Source organism: Eumetopias jubatus, unplaced genomic scaffold (genome assembly GCF_037043125.1).
Source record: "Eumetopias jubatus isolate StellerSeaLion01/CBP00866 unplaced genomic scaffold, mEumJub1_p1.0 scaffold_9, whole genome shotgun sequence".
NCBI classification, from domain to species: Eukaryota; Metazoa; Chordata; class Mammalia; order Carnivora; family Otariidae; genus Eumetopias; species Eumetopias jubatus.
In genome coordinates this window covers 123,255,789-123,279,447 of record NW_028274815.1, presented here as the reverse complement: position 1 = coordinate 123,279,447, position 23,659 = coordinate 123,255,789, and the positions used below count along the sequence as shown (strand labels likewise).

The 23,659-nt window shown below is 49.0% G+C and overlaps 1 protein-coding gene across 1 annotated transcript in view; it reads left to right on the top strand.

Annotated features, from left to right (window-relative positions):
- PTPRT (protein tyrosine phosphatase receptor type T) overlaps window positions 1–23,659 on the top strand; it is an 856,863-nt gene that overhangs the window by 523,302 nt on the left and 309,902 nt on the right. Inside the window, exons 10-11 of the mRNA XM_088026646.1 lie at window positions 13,021–13,222; window positions 14,592–14,694. Coding sequence (XP_087882772.1) covers window positions 13,021–13,222; window positions 14,592–14,694 — 305 coding nt within the window. The remainder of the gene's footprint in view (window positions 1–13,020; window positions 13,223–14,591; window positions 14,695–23,659) is intronic.

Sequence of the window (23,659 nt, the reverse complement as noted above, 5' to 3'; positions counted from 1 at the left end):
TGGTCTAGACCAGCGCTGGCCAGCCACTAGTTACATGTGGCTCTGGAGCCCCTGATAGGGGGTTAGTCCGGATCAAGCTGTGTAGGAAATATAACATTCACACCCGATTCCCAACACTTAGGAGAAATGGGATGTAAAATATCTCATTCATCATTTTGTGAGGATTATATGCCGAAACAATACCATTGTGGATATCTTGGGTTGTTATTAAAATTAATTTCACCAGTTTCTTTTATTTTTTTGTTTAATGTGGCTCCTAGAAAAGATACAATTACACGTGTAGCTCCCATTCTATTTCTCACGGTCCGTGGTGCTGCAGACAACCCTCTGCTCAGAGGAAGTGCCCGGATTTGTACCTGAGTTTTCAGACTCCCTCCCAGGCTGTCTTGTTATCCCACAGCTGTCTCCTCGGAGAAGAGGCACTTACTGTGTGACCTTAGGCATGCCCCTTAGCCTCTCTGAGCCTTCGTTTCTCCTGAGTGCTTTGTAAATGAAAAAGCTCCCTCCAGCTGTGAGACAGGTCCAGAATGGACCCAGCTGAGGGCCTGGAGTCACTGCAGATAGGAGGGTGTGGGCTCTCTGATGACCCGGTTCAGCAGAAATGACAGTTCCCTAAATAGCGTCGCTACCTGCTGTGTGTCTGCTTCTGGGGAAATACCACACAGGGGCAAGATGAGAAAAAGGAAGAGCTTCTAACCCGAGACCAGCAAAAGAAAGTGTTAGAATGAATGACCATTTTAACCAAGAAGGGAGGAAAACAAAAGCTTTCATTTCTTGTGAGGAGGAGGAGATAGAACTAGATATATATAGATATATATTTTTCTTCCACAAAACCTTCCCCTGCTAATAGGGGCTCAGAAAACATTTTACATATGTGCTCTGCTGGATTGAATTGATGTTCAGATCTCCAATATGCCCACCCTTTTATTCCTTTCCTGATGCCTAATTTGAGAGGGGGGGGGGATAAAATCAATTCTATTTTAATTTCATGAGGAAAATGCTGAATGAGAGAAAAATGCAGTAGAGTGAAGCTTGAGCCTTCAGCCCCCTGCTGCCCCAGAATATGTTATTATGTGATCAGTGAAGTTCTCCTCAGAAAGCCCTCTGGAATCTACCCCCTGCCTCAGCCTTCTGAGGAGGAGGCAGGAAGCTCCAGGTTGGAAGGAGAGACCCTCTGGAGTGCTCAGGAAGTGCAGTCTGGGGGCTGGCCCCCCATCATCCCCATTCTCCAAATTCACTTCTACCCAGTCCTCCTGAACCTTGGCTTCTGTCCGCCCCCAACTCTCTAACCTGGAGCTCTCCCTGTATCCCCAAATTCCAGGCACATCCTCTCACGCCAGCTAATCCTTCAGCAGACAGGTTCCCACAGCAGAGTTTCCGGTGTCCCAGAGCCTGGAAACAAGACTGGCCCCTCTTCATGAGGACACCAGAGCCCTGAGATTAAGCAGGTAGAATCTAGTTCCCACCGCCTGGGTGGCAAGCCTGCTCTGCCTCTCACTAGCTTTGAGAGGCCTGGAGAGCTACTTATTCTCCTTAAGCCTCAGTTTCCTTGTCTGTAAAATGGGGATAATAATGGCACTAGGCTCCTACATGCGTGATGATTAAGTGAGTAATGTGTGGAAAGTGCTTGGCGTGGCTCCTGGAAAACGTTGAGTGGCAATAAATATTAACTCATCTCGTTGTTATTGTTAGAGTAATAAGTTTCTACAAGGAGGTGGGAAGCAGAGGGTTGAGCCTTTGGCTTCTGACCTGTGGTTCCATGATTCCAGATTAGCCCACCAATGTGACTTAGGCATTTTGGGCAAAAATACCACACAAGGGGTATGCCTTTCTCAGAGCATCTTACCAGGAGGCTCCTGATGTCCATATTTCTCATTACTGGAGTTGCTAACTTTGATCATTTGGTTAGGAAGATAGCATGCACTTATTGAACATCTACTGTGTTTCCTTTTCGGGATACAAAAGTAAATAAAATGTTACCCGTGCTCCCAAGAAACTGTCAAGTCTCATGGACAAATGGTGTCCTAGTTACTATTGCCGTATAAGAAACCATGCCAGAATTTGTGGCGGAGAGCAACAATTTCACTATGCTCACAGATTCTGGGCCCAGGAATTCCAAAGGGTGTGGCAGAGGTGGCTCGTCTCAGCCCCACGATGTCTAGGGACTCAACCAAATAGACTCAAATGACTAGGAGTGACCAGACAGAGAAGTGGGGCCATCTGGAGGCTTGCTCACTTACCAGACTGGTGCCCACATAGCTATGGCTCCCAGCCTGGATTCAGTGGGGGCTTTCGCCTCTCCATGGGCCCCATGCTTCCTCACAGAATGGCAGCGTCTGGCACAGCAGCCTGCATGTTAGAGACTCGAGTGTCCCCCTGTGGACAGGTGAGGAGCTGCATTGCCCTTGTGACCCAGTCCCAGAAGTCACACCGCATCATTTCCTCCATCTTCTATTTGTCAAAGCAATCACAAGTCCTTCTCGACTCAGGGAGGGGGACAAAAGCTCCGCCTCTTGAGGGGATGAGTGTCAAAGGATTGTGGCCATTTGTAAAAAACACGAAAAAATGGAGAAGCACCGAAGGGTCTTTCTACTTACACAGGTTTGGAAACTCAACCCCAAGAGGACAGGAACTTCACCAACTTGGGCCTCATTAATTATTTAATACACAGTTTAATTTAGTGTCAGCTATGTACCAGACAGGTATGGATCCAGCTGTCAGGGATGCTTGCCAGGTCCCTCCATGGGGTGGCAGGCCCAGATGGACCCACGACAAAGCTTTGTGGTCTGACCACTACAGGTAGCCACCACCGCATTCCCCCCCTCTGGTACCTGGTCACACATGGACACGTGCAAAGGGTCAAGAATGAGGTGCAGCGCAGGGTGGAAAATGCTGGACTTTGGCATCAGAATGACTTCAGTGTAAACCGGGCTGTGCCACATTCCGAGTTTGTTACATTTTCATCCTTAATCCTCATTTAGTAAACCTCATTGACTTCTGCTCTGTGCCAAGCTGGGTGATGGCAATTACAGCAGTAAACAAATAGAATCCAGGCCTTGCCCTCAGTGAAGGATTTCCCCAGGCTGTCTCTGCCAGAAAGCCCATGTGCAGCGCTGCAAGGTTCTGGGGAGCAGGGTCAAGGGATTATTCGACTGCCCTCACATCCCCATGCCCAAACCCAACTGGAGAGGAATTGGTCACGCAATTTAGCAACCTAACCAGGTCAAACTCAGCAGAACAGAAATCAGCTGAGTGTGAAGTTGGAAGGCAAGCAGCTTACATCTAGAAACCCAGGAAATATTGCAATGCAGACTAAAAGCAATTGGGAATATCACTAGACAGACTCATTAACCAAGGAGGTTTCTGTGAAAATAACAAAATCATAGCACCCAGGGGCACCCCAGCATGAGATTAAAAGCTGAAAGGAGGTTCAAGCTTCATATTATTAAGCTACATTATGACAGTTTAGGAAGGAAGAATTGAGAGCCATTGGTGGTGGCTCTGTTAGGGGAATCTGACTGCCTGCGTCTTTGAAATTCAGAGCAGTGTGACAGAGTGAAGCTATCAGAATATCCCTCCCGTGTGGGGAAGCCAGAGCAAGGGAGAGGAGGACACTGGGAGAAGGGCTGTGGTGCTTTGGGGGCAGGGAGGGGGACAAGTATTGACAGGAACACACTCACCTGAAGTTTGGCCAGGAGCTGAAGGCCAAGGTGGTGATTTAGGGAAGGGAGGGAGGTGCACAAGGTAAGTACTCAATAAGTGTTCTTGTTATTACCACCTACAGACCAACTTTGCAGCTTGGGTTGCTGGGTGGTAAATATTAATGACCCCGGGCCAACTGGATTCTGAGCTTGCTTCCTCCTCGTGTTTGATCCCGAAGACATCCAGGAAACCAGTCAAAGTCAGGGAACAGGATACTGATTGGAAATCAGTAAAAGCCATGTTGGGCACACAAGCCAGCTTCCCTTCTGTAGCACCTCTTTTACCTGTGGCAACTGAGGGAGCACACGCACGAGACTAGGACAAGCTCCCTACGGGGTGGCAGCCGGCCTGAGGGGTCTGGCCACTGCAGGTCTTGGTTCCTGTGCTGGCAGCTCTGCGGAAGGAATGCAGCCCAGGCAAGGTGTTTGCAGGGCACACCAAACCCCCATTCTGGGCCTCTGACCCTGGGAGCCAGAGAAGCCTGGCAGGCCCTGGCAAATGCTAGCGGAGCACTTTGGCAGGTGATGTTGCAAAAACACCCTGGGCACTTAGCTCCATAAGTGGTGGTTCTTGGTTTCAGTGTAGGTTCTCCAAAGGCTGAGATCCACGGTCTTCCTTTCCCTCCTCTTTCCATTCCTGGATGTCAGCAGCATCAGGAGGTCCAGGCTAGTGGACTCTCCCAGCTCTTCCCATCAGTGTCCAGCCTTCGAAGACTCATCTGCCTTCAGGCCTGGCACCAAGTGTTGGGGATACTATTCTTCACCAGCCAGGACTCAACAGCTCTTGAATTCACTCCCTTCTCCATCTCCTCAGCTTCCAGTCTAAACCAGGCCTTCTGTGTCACCTGTCATCTGAATGAGGGCCAGACCCTCCAAAAGGGCCCTGTTCCTCCAGTCAGTTCAATCCTTCTTCCACTTGCCAGGAAATGCTCCTGTTCAGATTCAGCATGCATGAGAATCACCTAGGGAACCTGTGAAAACAGATTCCTGGGCTCCAACCCAGACATTTTGATCAGTGGGTGTGGGATAGGCCCATGAATCTGCATCTCTAACAAGCTCCCAGGTGATGCTGATGCTCTCTTGGCTCTGGACCACAATTTCAGTAGCACTGCTCTTAAATTAGGGTATGACCCTGTCTCTCTCTTGATAGCCTACCCACTCCTTCAGTGGCTTTCTATTACCATCAAGATAAAATGTAAACACTCGGGTATTCTATAACCAACCTCAAAGCAGGGCTGTCACATTCTGTTGCATAGTTTGTGCACTGCACAATGACACACCACTAAGAGGATGAAATCCATGAAGCACTGAACTGTATTTGTCAGGATCACTATGACTGGGCATGAAGAAGAGTCTATCTTCTTCTTGTCATAGGGGCACCCTCAGCTCACTGATGTACCAGGGGCTGGGATGGAGGGCACCTGCATCTGCCTTTTGCTAGTTTCCACAAAAGTACTACATAGGCCAGCAGTCATCCTACCTAGGAACATCTCTGCAGCTTCTACTTCCTCCCTTCTTCCCTGTCTCCCAGACCTCTCTCGCCTTCTTCACCTCGTTAACATCTTCACTCTATCTGGGAAAGACTTCCTGGCCCCAGAAACCTTCTCTAATATATATGCTCCTGAGAACCAGCCTCCTTTCCTTCAGCGCAGTAAACCTTCTGTGCCTTTGCCACTCATTCCTGTGGGCATGTCTGTCTCCCCAACCCGACGGTATGTTTCTGAAGGCTCCCTGGTGCTTAGCACAGGGCCAAGGCAAGAGCTCAGTGAATACTTGTCATAGATTCTGTTCTGCAGCCACAAAGACCTCCCAGGTGCCAAATCCGGCATGCCACTTTTTGTTGTTGTTTTGTGAACATTTTATTTTGAAGTAATTCTGAATTTACAGAGAAGTTGCAATAACAGTGCAGAGAGTTCTATACCCTTCACACAACTTCCCCGAATATTAACGTCTCACGTAGCCACAGCGTATTTATCCAAACTGAGAATTCACGTCAGTGCCTTACTGTTGACTAGACCTCAGACTTTTTTCTCAGATTGCCTGAGTTTTTCCCACAGGGGTCCTTTTCTCCCCTCTAGGTCCCCATGTAGCATTTATATGTCACATCTTCTCTTCCTTCTCCCCACCCCCTGAGGCAGGACTGGATCCCAGGACCCTGGGATCATGACCTGAGCCGAAGGCAGACGCTTAACCGATTGAGGCAGCCAGGTACCCTGATGTTTGTTTATATGTTTGTTTTAATTGGTGGGCTGAGATTCTAGGGAAAAAGACCACAGAGGGCATATACCCTTCTCATCACATCATACGAGGTGCCCTTGAGCTCAATATGACTGATCATTGGCAGTGTTGACCTTGGTTAAGGGGGTGTCAGCCAGGTCTCTCCACTTTAAGCTACTAGAATCCCCCTTTCATACTAGGTCTGTGTAAAGTGAGCCACTAGGTCCAGCCCACACTCAAGGAGAGAGGGATCAGGACCCCCTCCGGGGGGGAGGGGTGCCAAAGAATCTGTGTTCTGCTGGTGAAACCACAATGGTAGCTAGTAACCCTGGGGGGAGACAAGGCTGTGCAGACATGTCACTCCCCCTCAGTGGGGTCCACCGAACTCCGCATTCACCCACAGTCGTGCCTGCAGCCTTTACCGTTGCACTGTGGTGCTCCCTGGTGAGTCCCCTTCCTTTCAGCATGCCCTTTGAGGACACCTGTCCTTGGCACGGGCCCCGGTTTGCAATTGTTCTGCTAAATCCCCGTCATGTAAAGGGTCCAGTTCTACCACTCTCAGCCCTGTCGGCCCCATAGCATCTCCTAGAGGAATTTAAAAACTGTACTGATGCCCAGGTCTTTGTGTCCGGAGCATTTGACTCTGTTAGTTCCGGTGGGGTGCAGGCATTAATACTTTACAAAAGGTCTTCAAGGGCGTTCTGTGCTCTGGAATCCGGGCCGAGGACCATGGGCCCAGCCCCACGCTCTGGCAGCTTCGCCGGGAAGCTGTCCTCACTCGCTCGGGCAGAACCAGTCACTCCCAAAATCTGTGTTCCTCGAGGACTTGGTTCCTGGCAATATCCATCAGTGCCTCTGTTTGTCCCCAGAGTCAGAAACTGAGTTAGAAACACCAGGAGCAGTAGGATGCGTGTCAGTCATACTCATTTTCCTGCTGCAGTTACAGCCCTCCGCTCTCTAGGAGAAACGAGGGCCCCGTGGCCAAGAAGTCACTGGCATGTGCACTTCAGCCATCCCTGCATCCACACTGTTCAGAAGGAACGTGCTCACATTTGATTTTTTAATTTTCAGGAAACCAAAAATACAACACTAACACTTCTGACGAGAAGAGATGACCTTGAATAGGTCTCCTCTTGGCTGTTTACCTTGGAGCTCACCAAGATGGCAAAGACCATGCCTATAAACCCTTTTACAATAGATCCAAAAAAGGGAGAAAATATTTCAACCGTTTGTTTTGAGTTTAAAGAAAAATAAAATTAATTTAACCTTTTTTTTTTTTTTAAATGAACTGACCATGTTGGTAGCCTTGTTAGGACTCTATGAGGGTGAAACCTCCGGAGTATGGGTTGGAAGCCACGTGGAGACAGTCAGGAATAGATGGGATGCCTAATTGTAGGGTACTGACTTATACCTCCCCCAAGGGGTCTAGGACAAAGACAGCAGGGGTGTAGTGAGAGGGGGGAGGGTGCTAAGCTATGGAGGATGCTTCTGGAGCATCACGCTATAAGCAGGCAGGTCTTGACACACTTTATGCAGCTGATGCTGTTATGGGTTTCCTCCACTTGGGGTCATCTAGTTGGGAGTGAGCTCTTTGAACAGCGCTCTGGTCCTTCCAGGACATCGCCGTGTGTTCTAAGTGACTTCTCCAAGCTCTTGCTGCATCATGGCACCCACATTCAGGCACCAGCTGAGATGAGACCATGGGGAAGTAGAGGCAGCGGAGAACACTTCATGAACTGTGGGTTCCCATCTGTCCTTCGGCACACTGCCCCCTGGCACACAAAGCCTCCCTCATGCCTGCTTTGACTTGTCACCTCTCTTGGCCTCAGTATCCTCAGCTAAGGAATGGCAATGACCATAAAGAACCCAAACCATTTTTTGGAGGATTAAATGAGTTGGTTTTTATGTCAGCGCCCCCCCCACAGTGCCTGGCACATACTGAGTGCCCCAAATTGTGTTTTTGTCATAATTGCAACTTCTGGCCCCCTGCTTCTGCATCCTGGCCACTTCCCTCACCCCTATTTTATCTCATATCTTCTCTCACCCTCCCCCGCTCCGTGCAGCATCTCATTCTCAGGACCAGAATCTCATCAGCTGCTCTGTCTGAATTTACCCCATACCCAGCCCAGTGCCTGGACCACCGCATGGCTCAATCTGAGCGTGTTTAAGAAACAAACAGGTCTTTCCTGGTGGGGCTTTTTGAGGGTAATCATTTCCTTCTGTTCTTCCTATCTCTCTTGCCCCATCCTCTGCAGCCTGGGCTAGAAAGGCTGCTTGTTCTTCACAAGGTGACCCATGGTCCATGGCGGCCAGAGCCTTGATGCAAAGGCAGAAGCTGCTCATGGACCCCCCTGGAGCCTCATTCCTGATCAAAGAGGCTGCCTTCCAGGAGTGAAGAAGTGGGGGTCACTCTGCAACATCAAACAGAAACCAAAATTAAAATGATTATTTAACGCTGGAAGAACCCTACGTTCAGAGAAGTGAAGCAAATTGCTCAAACTGCATAGCTAGTTTGATCATTTATACCGCATGGGGAAGCATGTATCTTATCTGGATAAGATCCTTGCCCTTGTGGAGCTTAAAGTCTACTACAGGGGTCAGCAAACTTTTTCTATAAAGCAGCAGAGAGTAAATGTTTTACAGTGTATGAGCCATAGTCTCTCTGCCATGACTTAATTCCCCCCCTGAAGTGTGGAAGCAACCATAGTGATCCATAACTGAAAGGCATGGCTGTGCTCTGGTAAACCTTTACGTACCAACACACTTGATGAGACACATTTGGCTTCCAGGTTTTCCTTTTTTCAACCCTTGGGCTAGTGGAAAAGGGACTCGTGAATGAAACAATTGCATGGCTCACTGTAATAAAGTTAGTGGTTCAAAGGGAAGAGATGTTCTTCTGGGAACATAAAATAGGAGGACCGGAGAGTCGGAGAAGGTACTCATGGAAAGTGTCATTTGCAGGGGGAGGGTGCCTTTTATGTATTTGTTTTTGTAAATTTCAGTATAGTTAACATACAGTGTTACATGTTGCAGGTGTATGATACTGTGATTCAACATTTCTGTACATTACTCAGTGCTTCTCAGGATAAGTGTCCTCTTTAATCCCCACCATCTGTTTCACCCATCCCCCACCCACCTCCCCTCTGGTGACCATCCATTCGTTGAAGTGTCATTTTAAGTGAGATATAAAGATGAGGAGTCATTAATTAGGTGAAAGGAAGGAGTGGGAGGGGTAAGTGTTTTCAGCTGACAGAATAGTTGGTGCAAAGACCCTGTGGCCAAAGGAACCATAGCTCTTTTCAGACCCTGGAATAGAGCCTTGGAACACAAGAGGGGTGGTGCGGGAGGCCAGCTCATGCAGAGAGTGATGAAAACCACAGGGTAAGAGTGTGCTCTTAATCCCAAGAGCAATGGGAAGCCACTGCTTTTTTTACTCTAAGGGGTGATATGACTGGATTCTCCATATGAAGTGCTCACTCTGGCTTCTGGCTGGGAATCTCCCTGACAGCGATCAAGAGAGACCCGGGTTGATAGGCAGCTCAGCACCCTTTCCCCCACTAACTATTTTATGTTTGCTATTCTAACAAATCTTGCTCTTCTTCCAATTCCAAAGTTCACATTGCATTATGCATTTCATGGCCACACAGCTCCATCCCATTCCATTTTTCTCACCTCCTGGCTTTCCCTCCCCAGCCCAATCCCCGACTAACTTTGTAAAACTTGCAAGTTAAATTTTTCAAAGACTGTTTCTGACAAGGCAGTGGGAATTAGATTTGGTGAAGCCCTTCATAAAAAATTGAAGACACGCTATATTAACATACATTGATTTATTCATAGTGTTTCATTACAAGTAAGTGAGGATCCTGTAATACCAGGAAAGGTTAGGAGAGCAGGGGAGCACAGTATATTATATTGACAGCTCGGTGGAAATTGAGTCACTTTTGGATTGAATTTGGAGCGCAGAAAAGGAATTGGCTAGTAAATAAGGCATGAGTTTTACCTCCCAGTGTCTGCATATCAGTGTGCTTGCCACCAGCCCAGGCAGGGGGACAGGGGCAGAATTTCAAAATGCATGAGCACCTGGTGGACTGGGGTCGGCTGCCACCCAGCAGAGCTCTCTGGATGTCTCTGTTCTTGTGCCACCGGGAAACTGGAATCCAGCTGTACACAGGGGGCTCAGCTCCCCCATGTGCTCACCACCCTCCAGTCACACTGGGCTCTCCTCACTCCTCCCCACCCTGTTCCTCCCCCAGGCCTTCACCCAGGCAGTTCCCCTTGCTGTGAACCTAGAATGCTCTCACCTGTGCTCTGACTCTGTCATCATCAGACGTCAGCTCACTTCTCCCCTGAGAAACCTCCAGGAGCACACTGTCTTAGTTTGGCGACCCTGAGACACAGACTCGAATACAAGTAGATTACTGAGAAGCGGGAGTGGGGAAGGGAAAGGAAGGTAGCCAGTGATGGATGTGTTCCCCAGCTGGCTACCTTTGGAGGCAGTCAGAGTGGAATCCCTCCAGGAAGTCCCCTGGGATGCTGTGGGGGTGTCACGTGGGAGGAGCCCAGCGAATGTGTACATCAGTTACCGTTAGTCTGGTCGCTGGGGTGCTAATTATCCAGAGCTTCCTGCAAGTGCCCCCCCCCCCCCCGCCTCGGAACAGCACTCACGCACAGAGAGGCAGATGTTTGCAGTGCTTCCCTCTGAGAAGCGTGGAGGCAGCAGAGGTGACCAGAGGGAAAGCTGGGAACAGGTTCACCAAGGACCTGCGGCCCCGGGTGCTCCTGGCCGGTGGCTCTGCTTGCAAAGTGCCCAAATCCTTAGGCTCCGCGTGTTTCTCCTCCAGGGTTTGCTCTGCCCCAAGGAGTCTGGCCTCGCTCCTCGGCAGGTGACATTGATTGCTACACAGCTACTGCTGAACGGAGGACAGAGAACTTACCTCTGTCTCCAAAACGTCTGGTGCCCTTGCCAGAAACAGCAAACTGCTTATTTTGGTTGTGAAGTTGGTGTGTTCCTGTTTCAGTCTGAGTTTGGTCTTCCCGTCAAGTCTGAGACGTTCTTTACAGAAGACAGAGTGATGTTAGGTGTCTGTGTCTTTGCCTTACCTCGCTCTGGAATGGAAGACCCCAGGGCACAAGGTCAAGCCTGCATTCACGTGGGCTGTTACCAGCAGAACACAGCACAGGTCCCAGAATACAGGCCTGCGCGGGAAACATTTGTGAAGGAGCAAATAAGTGGATGAGTAAATGGATGAATGCATTCTTTAGGTAATGACGTGTTTGTCTCCAAGCCCGGCAGCTCCTTACAGAATAAGGAGCACAGCGTTCAGATCCAGCAGACCTGGGTTTGCTCATGTGTCGGTGGTAGAACACTGCATGATCATGAGAATGCGTGATCTCTGGTGACACGGGACAGCCTGCATGAATCTCACCAACATAAGGTGGAGCGAAAGAAGCCAGACATGCAAGAGTACACCGTGTATGGTTCCATTTATATAAAATACAAGACCAGGCAAAACTAGTCTGTGCTGTTAGAAGTCAGGATAGAGGTTATCCTTGCTGGGTTGTGGGGGCGGGGGGGAAGGGTGGAGGGGCGGATCGGAAGGGGGCACAAAGCTTACGTCTTGGTTCCGGTGATGTTCTGTCTCTTGACTGGGTGCTGGGTTAGAACAGACTAGATGAAACAAACACACAATCCTGTGTTTGTCACTTTAACAACTGTGTGATTTAGGAACGTGGCACTCAAAATGTGATCTGTGGGGGCTGGTGCTGGAATGCCACCTGTTTGGTTACTTTCACAGCAGGGTAAGTGCAGAAATTGAGAGTGAATGCTTAGAAACTCTCGTAGTACCTTGACATGGCTGCAACACCCAAGTGTGGGATGAGTGGATGGGTCTCATCGCACAGAGTGCTGACCAATTTGGCTATGACCAGACTCACGTGATGAGTCCCATGTGGTCTGCAGATCATGATCGGTCCGCAGTGGATTGAGAAACACAAAACTGGGCCTTCACCCGTAGAGAGTTTGGAAAGTGTTGATTTCATGCAAGTTACTTCCAGTTGAGCCTCAGTGTCTCCAACATTAAAAATGAGAATAAGTATCCTGATGCCCCAAGGTTTGGGGAAAAGGAACAAGATAATGCATGAAAAAGCACCAGAGAAAACAAATAATACATTATATGTTAAAAAAAAAAAAAAAAAGATAGCAGGAGGGGAAGAATGAAGGGGGGAAATCGAAGGGGGAGACGAACCATGAGAGACGATGGACTCTGAAAAACAAACTGAGCGTTCTAGAGGGGAGGGGGTGGGGGGATGGGTTAGCCTGGTGACGGGTATTAAGGAGGGCACGTTCTGCATGGAGCACTTGGTGTTATATGCAAATAATGAATCATGGAACACTACATCAAAAACTAATGATGTAATGTATGGTGATTAACATAACATAATAATAAAAATAAATTAAAAAAAATAAAGTGAAGAGCAGTAAAAAAAGAAAAAGCACCAGAAAGCGCCATGTGGACACCAAGGGAAATGGGAACTGCCTTTTAAATTAGCCTTCCAAACCATTCTTATTGGGTGCTGTGCATAAACCCCGCTCTTGGTGTTGTCCAATATGGCAGCCTCTGGCCACACGTGGTTCCTGTGCTTTTGAAATGTAGCTAGTCCAGATGGAGATGTGCCTTAAGGACAAAGTACATACTAGATTTCTAAGATCTAATATGAATAACAGAATATAAGATACCACGTCAAGTTTTAAGGCTGATTACAGGTTGAAATAATTCTTTGCAAATATCGGGTTCAACAAAATATATTATTAAAATTAATTTTACTTTCTTTTTTACTTTCTTCTCTTTTCACGTGACCACTAGAAGGTTGAAAAGCATGTGCATGGCTCACATTCTGTTTCTGTTGGGCAGCAAGGCTCCCGTGTATCAACAGTGGAGTATTCGAGGCTGGGATAATCTGGAAGGTGGACGGTCACAGTAGAGCTTGCTGTTCAAGCCCACATGCCTCCTTCTCTTTGCCTCTCCTGATGTTCCCCTGGATGAGCTCTGTCCAGCTTCCTGAGTGAGGTATTTACTTGTTTGTTTGCTGACTTGTTGTACAGATCAACTACAAGGCTGTTGGCTCACTGGACCCGAGTGCTGACCTCTCCAGCCAGCGGGGGAAAGTCTTCAAGCTCCGGAATGAAACCCACCACCTCTTTGTGGGTCTGTACCCGGGGACCACCTACTCCTTCACCATCAAGGCCAGCACAGCAAAGGGCTTCGGGCCCCCTGTCACCACTAGGATTGCCACCAAAATTTCAGGTATCTCTCTTAATAGAAAGGGAAAAGGGAAGAAGCTTATTCTGGGTTTTTTCCCCCCATTCCTAATTTTCTGGGAGCAAAAAAGGGCAGAGCCAGCTGTCACCTGGTGGTATTGGAGCAATTAGGACGATGCAGTCCCTAACGTGTTAGCATGGTAGTCTTGTGAAGAAACCAAATCCACGAACTTCCTAAAGTGTAAAAAACATACTAATTAGACTAGACCAGCAGGAACACTAAGTGATTCAGCAAATAATTTACCACACAACTGCATTAAATAGTACATTTTTTCTCATACAAATTGGTTTGTAAAAATGTGCTTTCAGCAATATTCCTTTTGGCAGTACAGAGTACAGCACAAGTTCTCATGAAATGTCTGAGAATGAATGAATGAATGAATGAATGAACGAACGAATGAATGACTAGTACAAAGCCTTAGAAGTCTGAGATTTTGCCTGCCATCCCCAGGAGGCCCCCCTCCACCACCGGGCAACATCAATATAGAATTATCTCGGATCCCATTTTACAATTTTCATTTTTTGAGACTACCTGTGCAGTTCTGGCCTGCATACATACATATTTTGCATAGATACCCACAGTGGTTTTTGCAGCTTAATGTTTTCACTTATCTTTATACCATAAGCATTTTCCATGTTGGTACATTGCTTTCATGATAATGTTCTGGCAAGTGGATGGACGTAATTTAATTAAACATTCCCCTGTGGTTGGATATATTTGGTGCTTCCATGTTTTTATAACATAATGCTTCAATAAACATGTTACAGAATAAAGTTGAATTCCTTGGTTTGGATTATAACTTTAGGATTAAATTCCAGAAATTGAAATACTGAATTAAAAGGCATGTGGGTTTTAATAGCTCTTAATATAAATGGCTAGATTACCTTCCCAAGGGATTAGATTTTCATACTCCTATCAGTTGGGGCTGAGAGAAGGGAGGGTCTCATGAAAAAAAAAAGAGAGAGAGAAAAGATAAGAGGAACTAGTTCATCACTGCTGTAATTTGCATTTCAAATGTGTTGAAGATCGGCTCTGCCTTCATGTCTTTGTTAAGTACTTAGACTTCCTGCATCTGTTTATTTGGTGTGGAACTTTTTGATTCCTGAGGGCTGCTGGCCATCTCATGGCCATTCTTCCCCAGACTCTTGTGCACCTGGGAGGGACCTGCGGGCAGGTGGGAAGGAGAGCATTCTCTGCTGAAAGCCTGGGACACCATGTGACTCTCACCCAACCCTTTCCCACCTGTCCCGCTACTGGACATCCTGGGTATCTTTGGGGATGGCCCCAACGGGGAGGTGGTGAGCTGGGTTTGGGACCCGTGCTGAGTGCCCCCCTCTCTCTGCTCTCTGCCCAGCTCCGTCGATGCCTGAATATGACACAGACACCCCACTGAATGAGACAGACACGACCATCACAGTGATGCTGAAGCCCGCTCAGTCACGGGGAGCCCCTGTCAGGTGAGAAAGCTTCTTCCCTTGGACTTTGCCAGCAACTACACTTCGCCCCAGGGTTGCAGCTTTCAGATTGGTTCAGTTTGGGGGCACCTGGGGGGCTTAGTCAGTTAAGCATCTGACTTCTGATCTCAGCTCAGGTCTTGATCTGAGTCATGAGTTCAAACCCTGTGTTGGGCTCCATGCTGAGCATGGAACCTACTTTAAAAAAAAAAAAAATTGGCTCAGCTGAGTTCAACAAGCAGCGTTGAGCATCTCATATGCCAGGAATGGATGGGGCACAAGGGATCAAAACGATTTGTTTATTCATTCCTTCAGCAAACATTTATTGGGCACTCACTCAGGGCCCGGCACTGTTTAACTGCCTGGGAGACAGCAGTGAACCAGCTGTGAAGGAGTCATTTTCTAAAGAAAGTCACACTTGAGTTGGGAAGCAAGAAACATGAGAACATAATTACAATACAGTGCATGCTTATGGAGATATACATAGGTCATTATGAGAGCTCAGGGAAGACATTCCCAGCTGACATTCTCAAGTGACACCAAGCTGTATCTTAAATGTTATATAAGATTTTGCCAAAGTAGTAAGAGGGTTCAACATGAGCAAGGCATGAAGGAGAGAAACAGCCTGATATCATGGGAGCAACCAGGAGTAGTTAATTCAAGGCTCAGGACTTTCCTTTAGCATCAAGGTCAAGGCAGGAGCAGTTGGGTGAGAAGGGGGGCCATGTTTGAGAAGTTCCAGCTTCTCTGAGGGCCCTTAGGGAGCCACTGGATAGTCCCCTGCAATGTCACTTTTATGATACTGGAGGCTGGAAGACCAGCCAGGATGGAGGCTACTGAGATGGTCTAGTTCTCTGTTTTCCGACCTGGATCCAGCTCTACCCAGAAAGTGTAGGTGGCAGAGGAAACAGAATCAACGGCCAACAGCTTGGAAGTTGCCATGTATTCTAAAGATTTCGAACAGTGTTTGACTCTAAGTCAGGCCTTGCAACAGGTGTGTGTAGTACTCATGGAGCATCTGGCCATAGAACTTTTGTCTTATATTTTCCACATGGGTTGTTCCAGAACTGTCCTACCTGTGATGAGCCAGAGCAGATGGTGGCTCTTCCGTCAGATGAATCGTCACCTGACTTACTGTTTTTCTCCCTGTTACTCTCAGGCAACGTGGTCCTTTGCTTCTCTCTATGCACGGATTTCACTCTCTCTGTACATTCTATAAGTGATTGTCCTCATTTTCACGTGAAGGTACCAAGGCTCAGAAATGCCCAGGAACACACAGGAGTTGGTAGGAGAGCTGAACTCAAATGCAGGTCCTCCAGGTGCCAAATCATATGTTCCCCTTGGGCCACCAATGCCTCTCTCCCTTTCCCAGCTCAGCCTCTCATACAGCAGCACTGGTCACTACTTCAAAATCTAAGAGAGTTTCTTAGATGGTAAGAGTATGGTCCGGGAAAAAGGAACAGCTTGTGCAACATTGCACAGCAAGTTAGCAGCTGACCCAGGTGCACATGCCAGATCTGACCGAAAGCCTATGACCTTTATATTGGAGACCCCAGTGTCCCCTTGCATTACTGCAAGCCTGCAGATCAGCAAGGGGACCTCATCAGCTGGCATCCAACCGTGCGGCTCCCGGCAGGTGCGGGTTCTCTCTAGCTTGCTTCCAACTGCTGGTTGCTGTGTGGGGTGATGGAGAGGATGTGACTTTGGTGACAGCTGACCTGGATTCAGATGCTGCTCCATCCCTGCTGTGTGACTTTGGGCAAGATACTTAATCTCCCCGACCCTCGGTTTTCCTTATCAGGAAGGCATGGATGGTAGCTGTTTCATAGAGGCTGAATAAAATATGGAAGTGCCCAAAGCAAGGCAGACCTTAGAGAGTTAGTTCCTCCCTTAGCTTTGCTTCTTCTCTGTGGCACTTAGGGGGTTCTATTCAGAACAGTTTTTTTGAAAATCTACCCTCACTATAGGGTCACAGTGTTGCCCACTTCCTCATGGTCACAGAGCCAGTAAGTGATGAGATGAGGCTTACAACCTGTTCAAATTTCCAGAGCTTTTTGAGACCCTAATTCCATGGTAGGAAAGAAAGGGCTTTGTTTTTTTACATAGGAGCCCCTAACTTTATTCCAGCACAAAGTTGCACAGAAACTTCTTTTCAGAAAAAAAAGTGTTATACTGAGAAATAAGCAATCTTGGTCTTGCCCAGTGGCAGGATCAAGTTACTTTTTCTACAGAGGATCCAGGGTCCCATCCTCAAAATGAATCAAATTATATATCTGTGAGCCTCTGAAAACTCATCAAGCCCAGCTGAACACAGATGGGAGTAATTATCACCGTGTCTTATTGGGCAACTGTTAGGTTCCAAGAATTTAACCTTGACTAACCTATTCGTATTATTATATCCCTGTTAGAAATGAGGAAACTAAAAGCTTATGGTCACAAAGCCAGTAAGTGATGTGATGGGACTTAACACCCAGGCCTGCCCAACTCCAGAGACCAGCAAAAGGGTCCTCTGAGCAGCCCAAACCAATGTTCCTGGGGAAGCTTTTCCAGTCCCCCCCCAAAAGGGGCCCCTTACATTTCCCCTCTGAGCCTGCATGCTCTTAGGATGCAATGAGCTTAGTGCAAACAAGTAAGTTGACCCAGGCCACGAGACAAGCAGTGGTAGAGGCAGAATTTAAACTCAGTTCAGCTGACCTTAAGCCAGTGCTCATTTCACACTACCTCCCAAAGAGAAAATTGTGCATGCCATATTTTCGTGACATTTCCATTGGAAAAAAAAAATTAAATGTCACCGCTCAAAGGGGCAATGCTTGGTGTCTGGAAATGTCTGGCTGCTTTTCTTCTCAAGGCTCTGGATCACTGAGGGTGGGTATACGCTCAGTTTCAGGAATTATTTTCGGACTGTTGTTTGGGCATTTGCCAAGAAGGGAAGGAGACTAGCCAGTGTCAGCCTGCATGACTTCCAGGTCAACGGCAATGACAGCAGTGGCAATGGCACAGAAGATTTCAGTTACCTTAACCCTCTTTCACCTTGAACTCTAGGCACTAGGATGTCCATCTGGGAGGCAGTTGGCCATTAGGTCATTCAGCATATATATATTGAGCCCTTGCTGTGTCCCAAGAACTGAGCTAAGCAATGGGGATAGAGCAAGACACAAGGTCGATACACACCTGTCCTCTTGAGGCTTAGCATCCAGCAAGTGTGCATGCAAATGTGGAGGGAGGCAGGGCATGGAGCAGGTAAGCAGACCCAGTACTGAAACTGACAGAACAAGATACTATGAAGCCTGTGGGGACAGTGTATTGATGGAGAGAACTGGACTGGCCAGAGGAATGGGCACAACCCTGGCAAGCAGGCCAGTGAGGAGTCCCACAGGTCAGGGAAGCATGGGCATCAAGAAGACAGTGAAGGCTCTCTAACTGTAGGACACAGTGAGCGCACTGGATGGATTGGGTCATGGATGCCTGGAATCGTATTTTCTGGTTGATAGCTCCTTTAATTCCATTGTATCATGTGATCTTCGCTTACCCAGTGAGTCAGCTGGTGGGGAGTACCATCTGCATATCAGAGGAGGAAGCTGAGGTCTAAGATGCTAAGAGGTTGGCCCAAGGTCATGGAGCTCGTTTCCATGGAGCCAGTGCACGGACCTCGCTTCCTGCTTCTGAGTTCATTGCTCCCTCAGGACGTTCTGTATTCTCTGCCTGTGAGGTCTCGGTAACCTTTTGGTAGGGCTGTTGAGTGAGCTCTCATTGACTTGGGAATTTGGGGCAGGCAAGGTGACTTCACAGGGGGCCTCCAGCCCAGGATGGTGCAGGTCCAGCCTGTAACTTGTGAACCCCAGCACGTCCCTGAGTGAAGCAGCCAGTTCTCCAGCAGGCTCTCTCCCGAGCCTCGGCTGCAGGCCCCCTCCCCGCCCCCTGCAGCTCTCTCCCACCTTCTGCCAGCAGTGTTCTGGCCCTGGTTCAGCCAGACCCCAGCCCCTGCTCTGCTGCTTGCTGCCCCTGGGAAGCCCCAGGGGTCCGGCTCTGCCTGGTAGAACTGAGCTTCCAGGGAGATGAGGAGGAGAAGAGTGGATTGTCTTGCGGGGCTCCTGCACCTCCATCCCTCCATCCAAACCACCTCGGAAGCTTGGCCTATTTTTCTAATATTCCACAATGGAGATTTATTGCTTTTGCATTGCTTTCCCCAGGCCTTCAAAGATTTATTGGTTTTTAAGTGACAGAATCCCAGAATTGCTTAAAAGATCAATCAAATTGTGACTAGAATCTAATATTCAGCTCCAACTCGAACCCACCAAACCTTCTTCCCCCACGCCTCACCTGTCACACTGATGTATCTGTGGTAACCTTCATAAGAAAGTAACTTGGCCGTGAATTTATCACCCATAATGCAGTCCCGAAGCAGAGCCCCAGAGTCCGTAGCAGACCTTCCCCCCAGGTCCCCAGCTGGCTTCTTTGGGGATGTCCTTCCGTCCCCCTGCTCTCCTTCCCCTCCTGTCAGTCACAGGGACCTGCCCACCACCGCACCCCAGAATCAGCGGTGGGATTAGCTCTTTCTTGTACCCCTCTGCCACGCTGCACCCACTCCCCTGACCTGCCGTGGTGGCCTTGCTGGTTTGCCTGCCATCAGTTGTTCTTCCTTCAGTCCATCCCCCACTGAGCTGCTGGAGTGCTCCCTTAAATTCTTAAGTGAGTCACTGGCTTTCCACCCTGTGAGGTTCGAGCTTCTTAGCACGGAATTCAAGGCCCATCAGAATCTGGCTATGACCTCCGCTTCTGGTTTTATTCCCCTTCACTCTGCCCCGTTTACCAGTGTTTACTCAGCAGGACCCAGGGGGTTTCCTTCCTCATTCTTTCTTTAATTGTGTTATGTACCTGCCAGTAGGTTTTCTTTGGCTCTGTGTCTTGCCCGCCCCTCACTAGACGATGAGCTCCAGCAAACCTGAGGCTTGACACTGATGGATGCCCTTTCCCTGGGACAGTGGCCAGCATTTAGTAGGTCCTCGGAAACACAATTAAGCAAGTGATTCAGCACGTCTGTTTTGCACACCTAGTAGATGTCACGTCCTGGGACTGGAGATGCAGTTCACAGGTGCTGCCTTCAGCTGTCTCCGAATCCATAAGAGCATCCCCTGGTAGAACTTCCTGCAGCGATGGAAATGTCCTGTGTCTGTGCCTTCCAGTCATCACCTCCAAACAGTCATCACCTCCAACTCAACCACCTCTTGAGCACTTGAAATATGACCAGTGTGACTGAGGAACTGGAGTTTTAAATTTTTAAGTTACTTTAAGGAGTCTTTCAAGGTCATTCATAGCTCATGGCTACCATTTTGGACATGTAGTTCTGTCAGGAAGACAATCAGAGAAAGAAAAAAATGCTTGGTCAGAAGTTTCTATGAGAGTGTTCTGTGCAGAGGCATCCATCCTGAGCCTGATGAGCTCAGGTGCAAAAAGGGCTTCCTGGAGGCAGTGTTGCCAGCTGAGGGGAGTTTGCTCCATGAAGGAGGGGGAAGCAGCACATGTGGGAGACGAGGCAGAGAAGGTACACGTGTGGTCACGAACCGCACCGAGAACCGCAGCGCGCTCGGGAGGAGAAGGGGAGGGAGGCAAAGGAGCAGCCTGGAGCCAGGTAGAGAATCTTCACTCTGGGTTTGGCCTTTGTCCTGACAGGTATAGAGGACACTGTGTTCGCCTCTCAGCAGTCGAGCGCTTGCCTTGCCGTTCTCCGTGCCGACCTTGTCTTCTCTACCTGGCCGGTGTCCGGGTCCCACCCGGCGGCGGGACGCATCGGCTCCCGTCTGGGCTCCCACTCGGCGCGGGCTGTGCTCCCCGGTCAGGGACTTGTAGTGTCGGTCTCTACCAGCCCCTGACCCTTAGGTTCCTCCTACCGTAGCTCACTTCCCAGTTGGATCCATCGGAACAGCAAAGGCTTCTGGAATCAGATCCAGCCTTACGCAGTTGACTCGCTGAGTGGCCTTGAGCCAGTTGCTTCATTTCTCTGACCTTAAAGCTGCTTGCTGGGAAAATGGGAGTACCCACGTCACAGATTGTTTTAAAAGTCCAGTAAGGTAAATTGTGTAAGGCGTGTCCGGTCGTTGTTCAGCTTGCTCCTTGGGGTGGCCCAGCTGTTGACAGAGAGCCACTCCCTGCCCTAGGAGCCACGGGGAAGGTGCTTCTCTGAGGCCTGCTGTGCACTGATGCCTGTTCGCTGTTTGCCACTCGGACACCATGAAGATCTGCCTGCAGGGTGCTGGCAAGGGTGTGACACATCAGGGAATGTGCAGTGATCTCCAGGAGTGTCCCAAAATCCTCAAAACAATATTCCTTCCAAACACATCCTCAGATTTCGGCACATTTCAGAAACACGAAATCAAGCGGATGGGGCTGGGGCATCTCCACTGCCAAAAGGCCAGCAAATCAAGGGCTAAGAACAGTGCCCTCGACTTGGAGGAGAGGCCCCCATATGTTCTGAAATCAGAGGAAAGCAGATCCAAAGTATCTTTGGGAAGGGGCCTGGGGCCCCCGTGAGCTTCCTTTAGTGAGACCTTATAAATACGGGGGACCAGACTAGGGACCTGAAATCAAAACCAAGCAGGAGAGGTGAGACCAGATCCCAGGAGAGGAGTCAGGTTTTTCCGTTCATAATTCATTAGGTCAGTAAATACCTGATTGGAATTTGAGCAAACAGCCATGTGCCAGACATTGGGCTGAACACCAGAGACCCAGAAATGAGCAAGCAGGCCCACGTGCAGACATCCTAATGGCAGAGAGAGCTCTGGGCAAATGGTACCAGACACTGACGACATGGACCCGTTTGCAGTTGCAGCCCATTCTCATTGCCTCGGGGCCTCCTCTCCACCCCACCTCTGATTTCAGCTGCAGCTGAGCTGGGTGGGTTCCATGCAGAGGGATAGGACCCCTCCTCTAGCGCCAGCCCCCCTCCCTCTCTTCTTCTTGGCTTCAGTGCTCCCTCCAAAGCCCCACAGACCTCGGTGCATGTGAGTAGGCAGATACAGCTCAGAAACACACGGGATTGAATGCCAACCGGGGACGGGAGTCCAGGCTTGCCCGGCTTCCTATCCTCCGGATGGGCCATTCTGAGGTGCATGCCACGTGGGTCCTCACATACTTCCATTAGGACTGAGCCCGGGTTGCCCGCAAGGGGAGCCAGCTCGACAACACACACCTTGCTGGTTTTTCTTCCTTCTGTATCTTGCTGTTTCACCTAAGAGGGGATCACACCAGGCTGGAGAGTCAGGAGATGAGGTTAGAAAAACTAAAAGGCCAGGAGGACAGCGGTGGGCAGAAAATTCAAGGACGAGTGGCCCCTGATGAGGCTGGATGGGAAAGGGCCGGAAGACATTGCTCCCAGATGAGAAGGGACAGCCACCCAAGGCTGAGTGGTTGTGGCTATGGAGGGAGGGCCTTGAGCAGGGGAGAATGGGCAGCAGCTTTGGTGATGACTTCTCTACGGGGTGGGCAGGTGGGTGGGAAGGAAAAGACATTGTCCTGGGTGACTCCCAGTTTCTGGCTAATTAGTGGGATGGAGGATGGTGCCATTCTCTGAGCCAAGGAACACTGAGGGCAGAAAGAGTCTGCGAGGACACATTACCCAGGAGAGACCAGTGGTGGTGAATGTAGCCTGGGTACCTAATGGGGGATAAGGAACCGGCTAGGCAGGAATAGGGCTGGGATTTGATGTGTGGTCCAGGCAAGTACTGGGGACCGCCGAGGGACCTCCTCCAGAGCTAGGACTTGTGACCTGCTTTTATGGGATGCTTCAGGCCTAGTACACGGTGGGGCAGCTCTGGCTTGGAGGGCCGGGAGTATGACAGTCTGAGTACACAGAGACAGGAATTTGGCTAGTGGCCTCTAATATCCACTGCAAGTTCTCTTTACTCCCTGATGAGAAATCCCTGAGCCCTTTGCATTTGACAGGGGCGGGTAGTTAAGACTATGACTTTGAAATGCACAATGATGAGCTGCAGTACAAATTGGAGATCCAGTCAACTCCTAAAGAAAGAAGACTCTTCATTGGAAAGAAGAGAAAAAATTGCCAGATTTCTTCCAGGATTCCTTTAATAACTGTGCAGCCCAGATGGGGAGCACATAAAACAACCACAGAAGGCTTCTGCTGGTCCCTTGGAGCTGCAGTGAGCAAAATTGGCATCGTTACCATCTGATTCTCAGATATGAGCACATGATGGTGTCCAATTGGGAAGGGGAAATGAACATTTTCGAGGATTTATTAGCATGGGGCAGCCTGAGGGGTTCCTGAGTCCCCGTCCACATTGGGAGAGGTGGAAAACAGCAATTATACTTGGATACTCTTTCTCAAGGTATCATTTATTTCACTTAGTTCCCCAGCTCTCTGGGCCTCCTTTGCTGGGGCCTGAAGACGAGGAGTGCTATGTGTCCCACTTTGGTGGAGGGATGGGCAAGAGGCGCTCCCACATAGACTGCAAGAAGATTTAGCTCTGAAAGTAATACCGTTTGTCGCCAAGTCTATCCGCATGCCGGGATTTCATCACACCAGACTGGGGAAGAGGAGCCAGATACAAAAAGAGACAACCAGAAATAAGACATAGTGGGATAAATACTACTGCAGGGCTGTTCCCGATGGGGCTGTCCCATACTCTAAATATGGCGACTAAGGACACACATAACTATGATTAAAGGGACATGTCACCACCATTGAAACTAAAGAGACGAGGTCAATCTGGTGAGTGTGGCACAAAGGCACAATCGGAAAGACCATGCAGGGAAACAAAAGGGAGGAAGTGTGGGCCCCAGATAATGTAGGTGGGTTAACATTCACTTCAGCTCACCCTAATTGTATTGCAGCTTTCCCTTTTTCAGCCCCCGGACAACCCAACTTACCAAGAATTGGTTCCGGTGTTGATGGATTCTGGATTTTATTCCTTAGGCTCAAACCAAGGAGGAAAAACAGGTGTTTCAGAAAGAATAT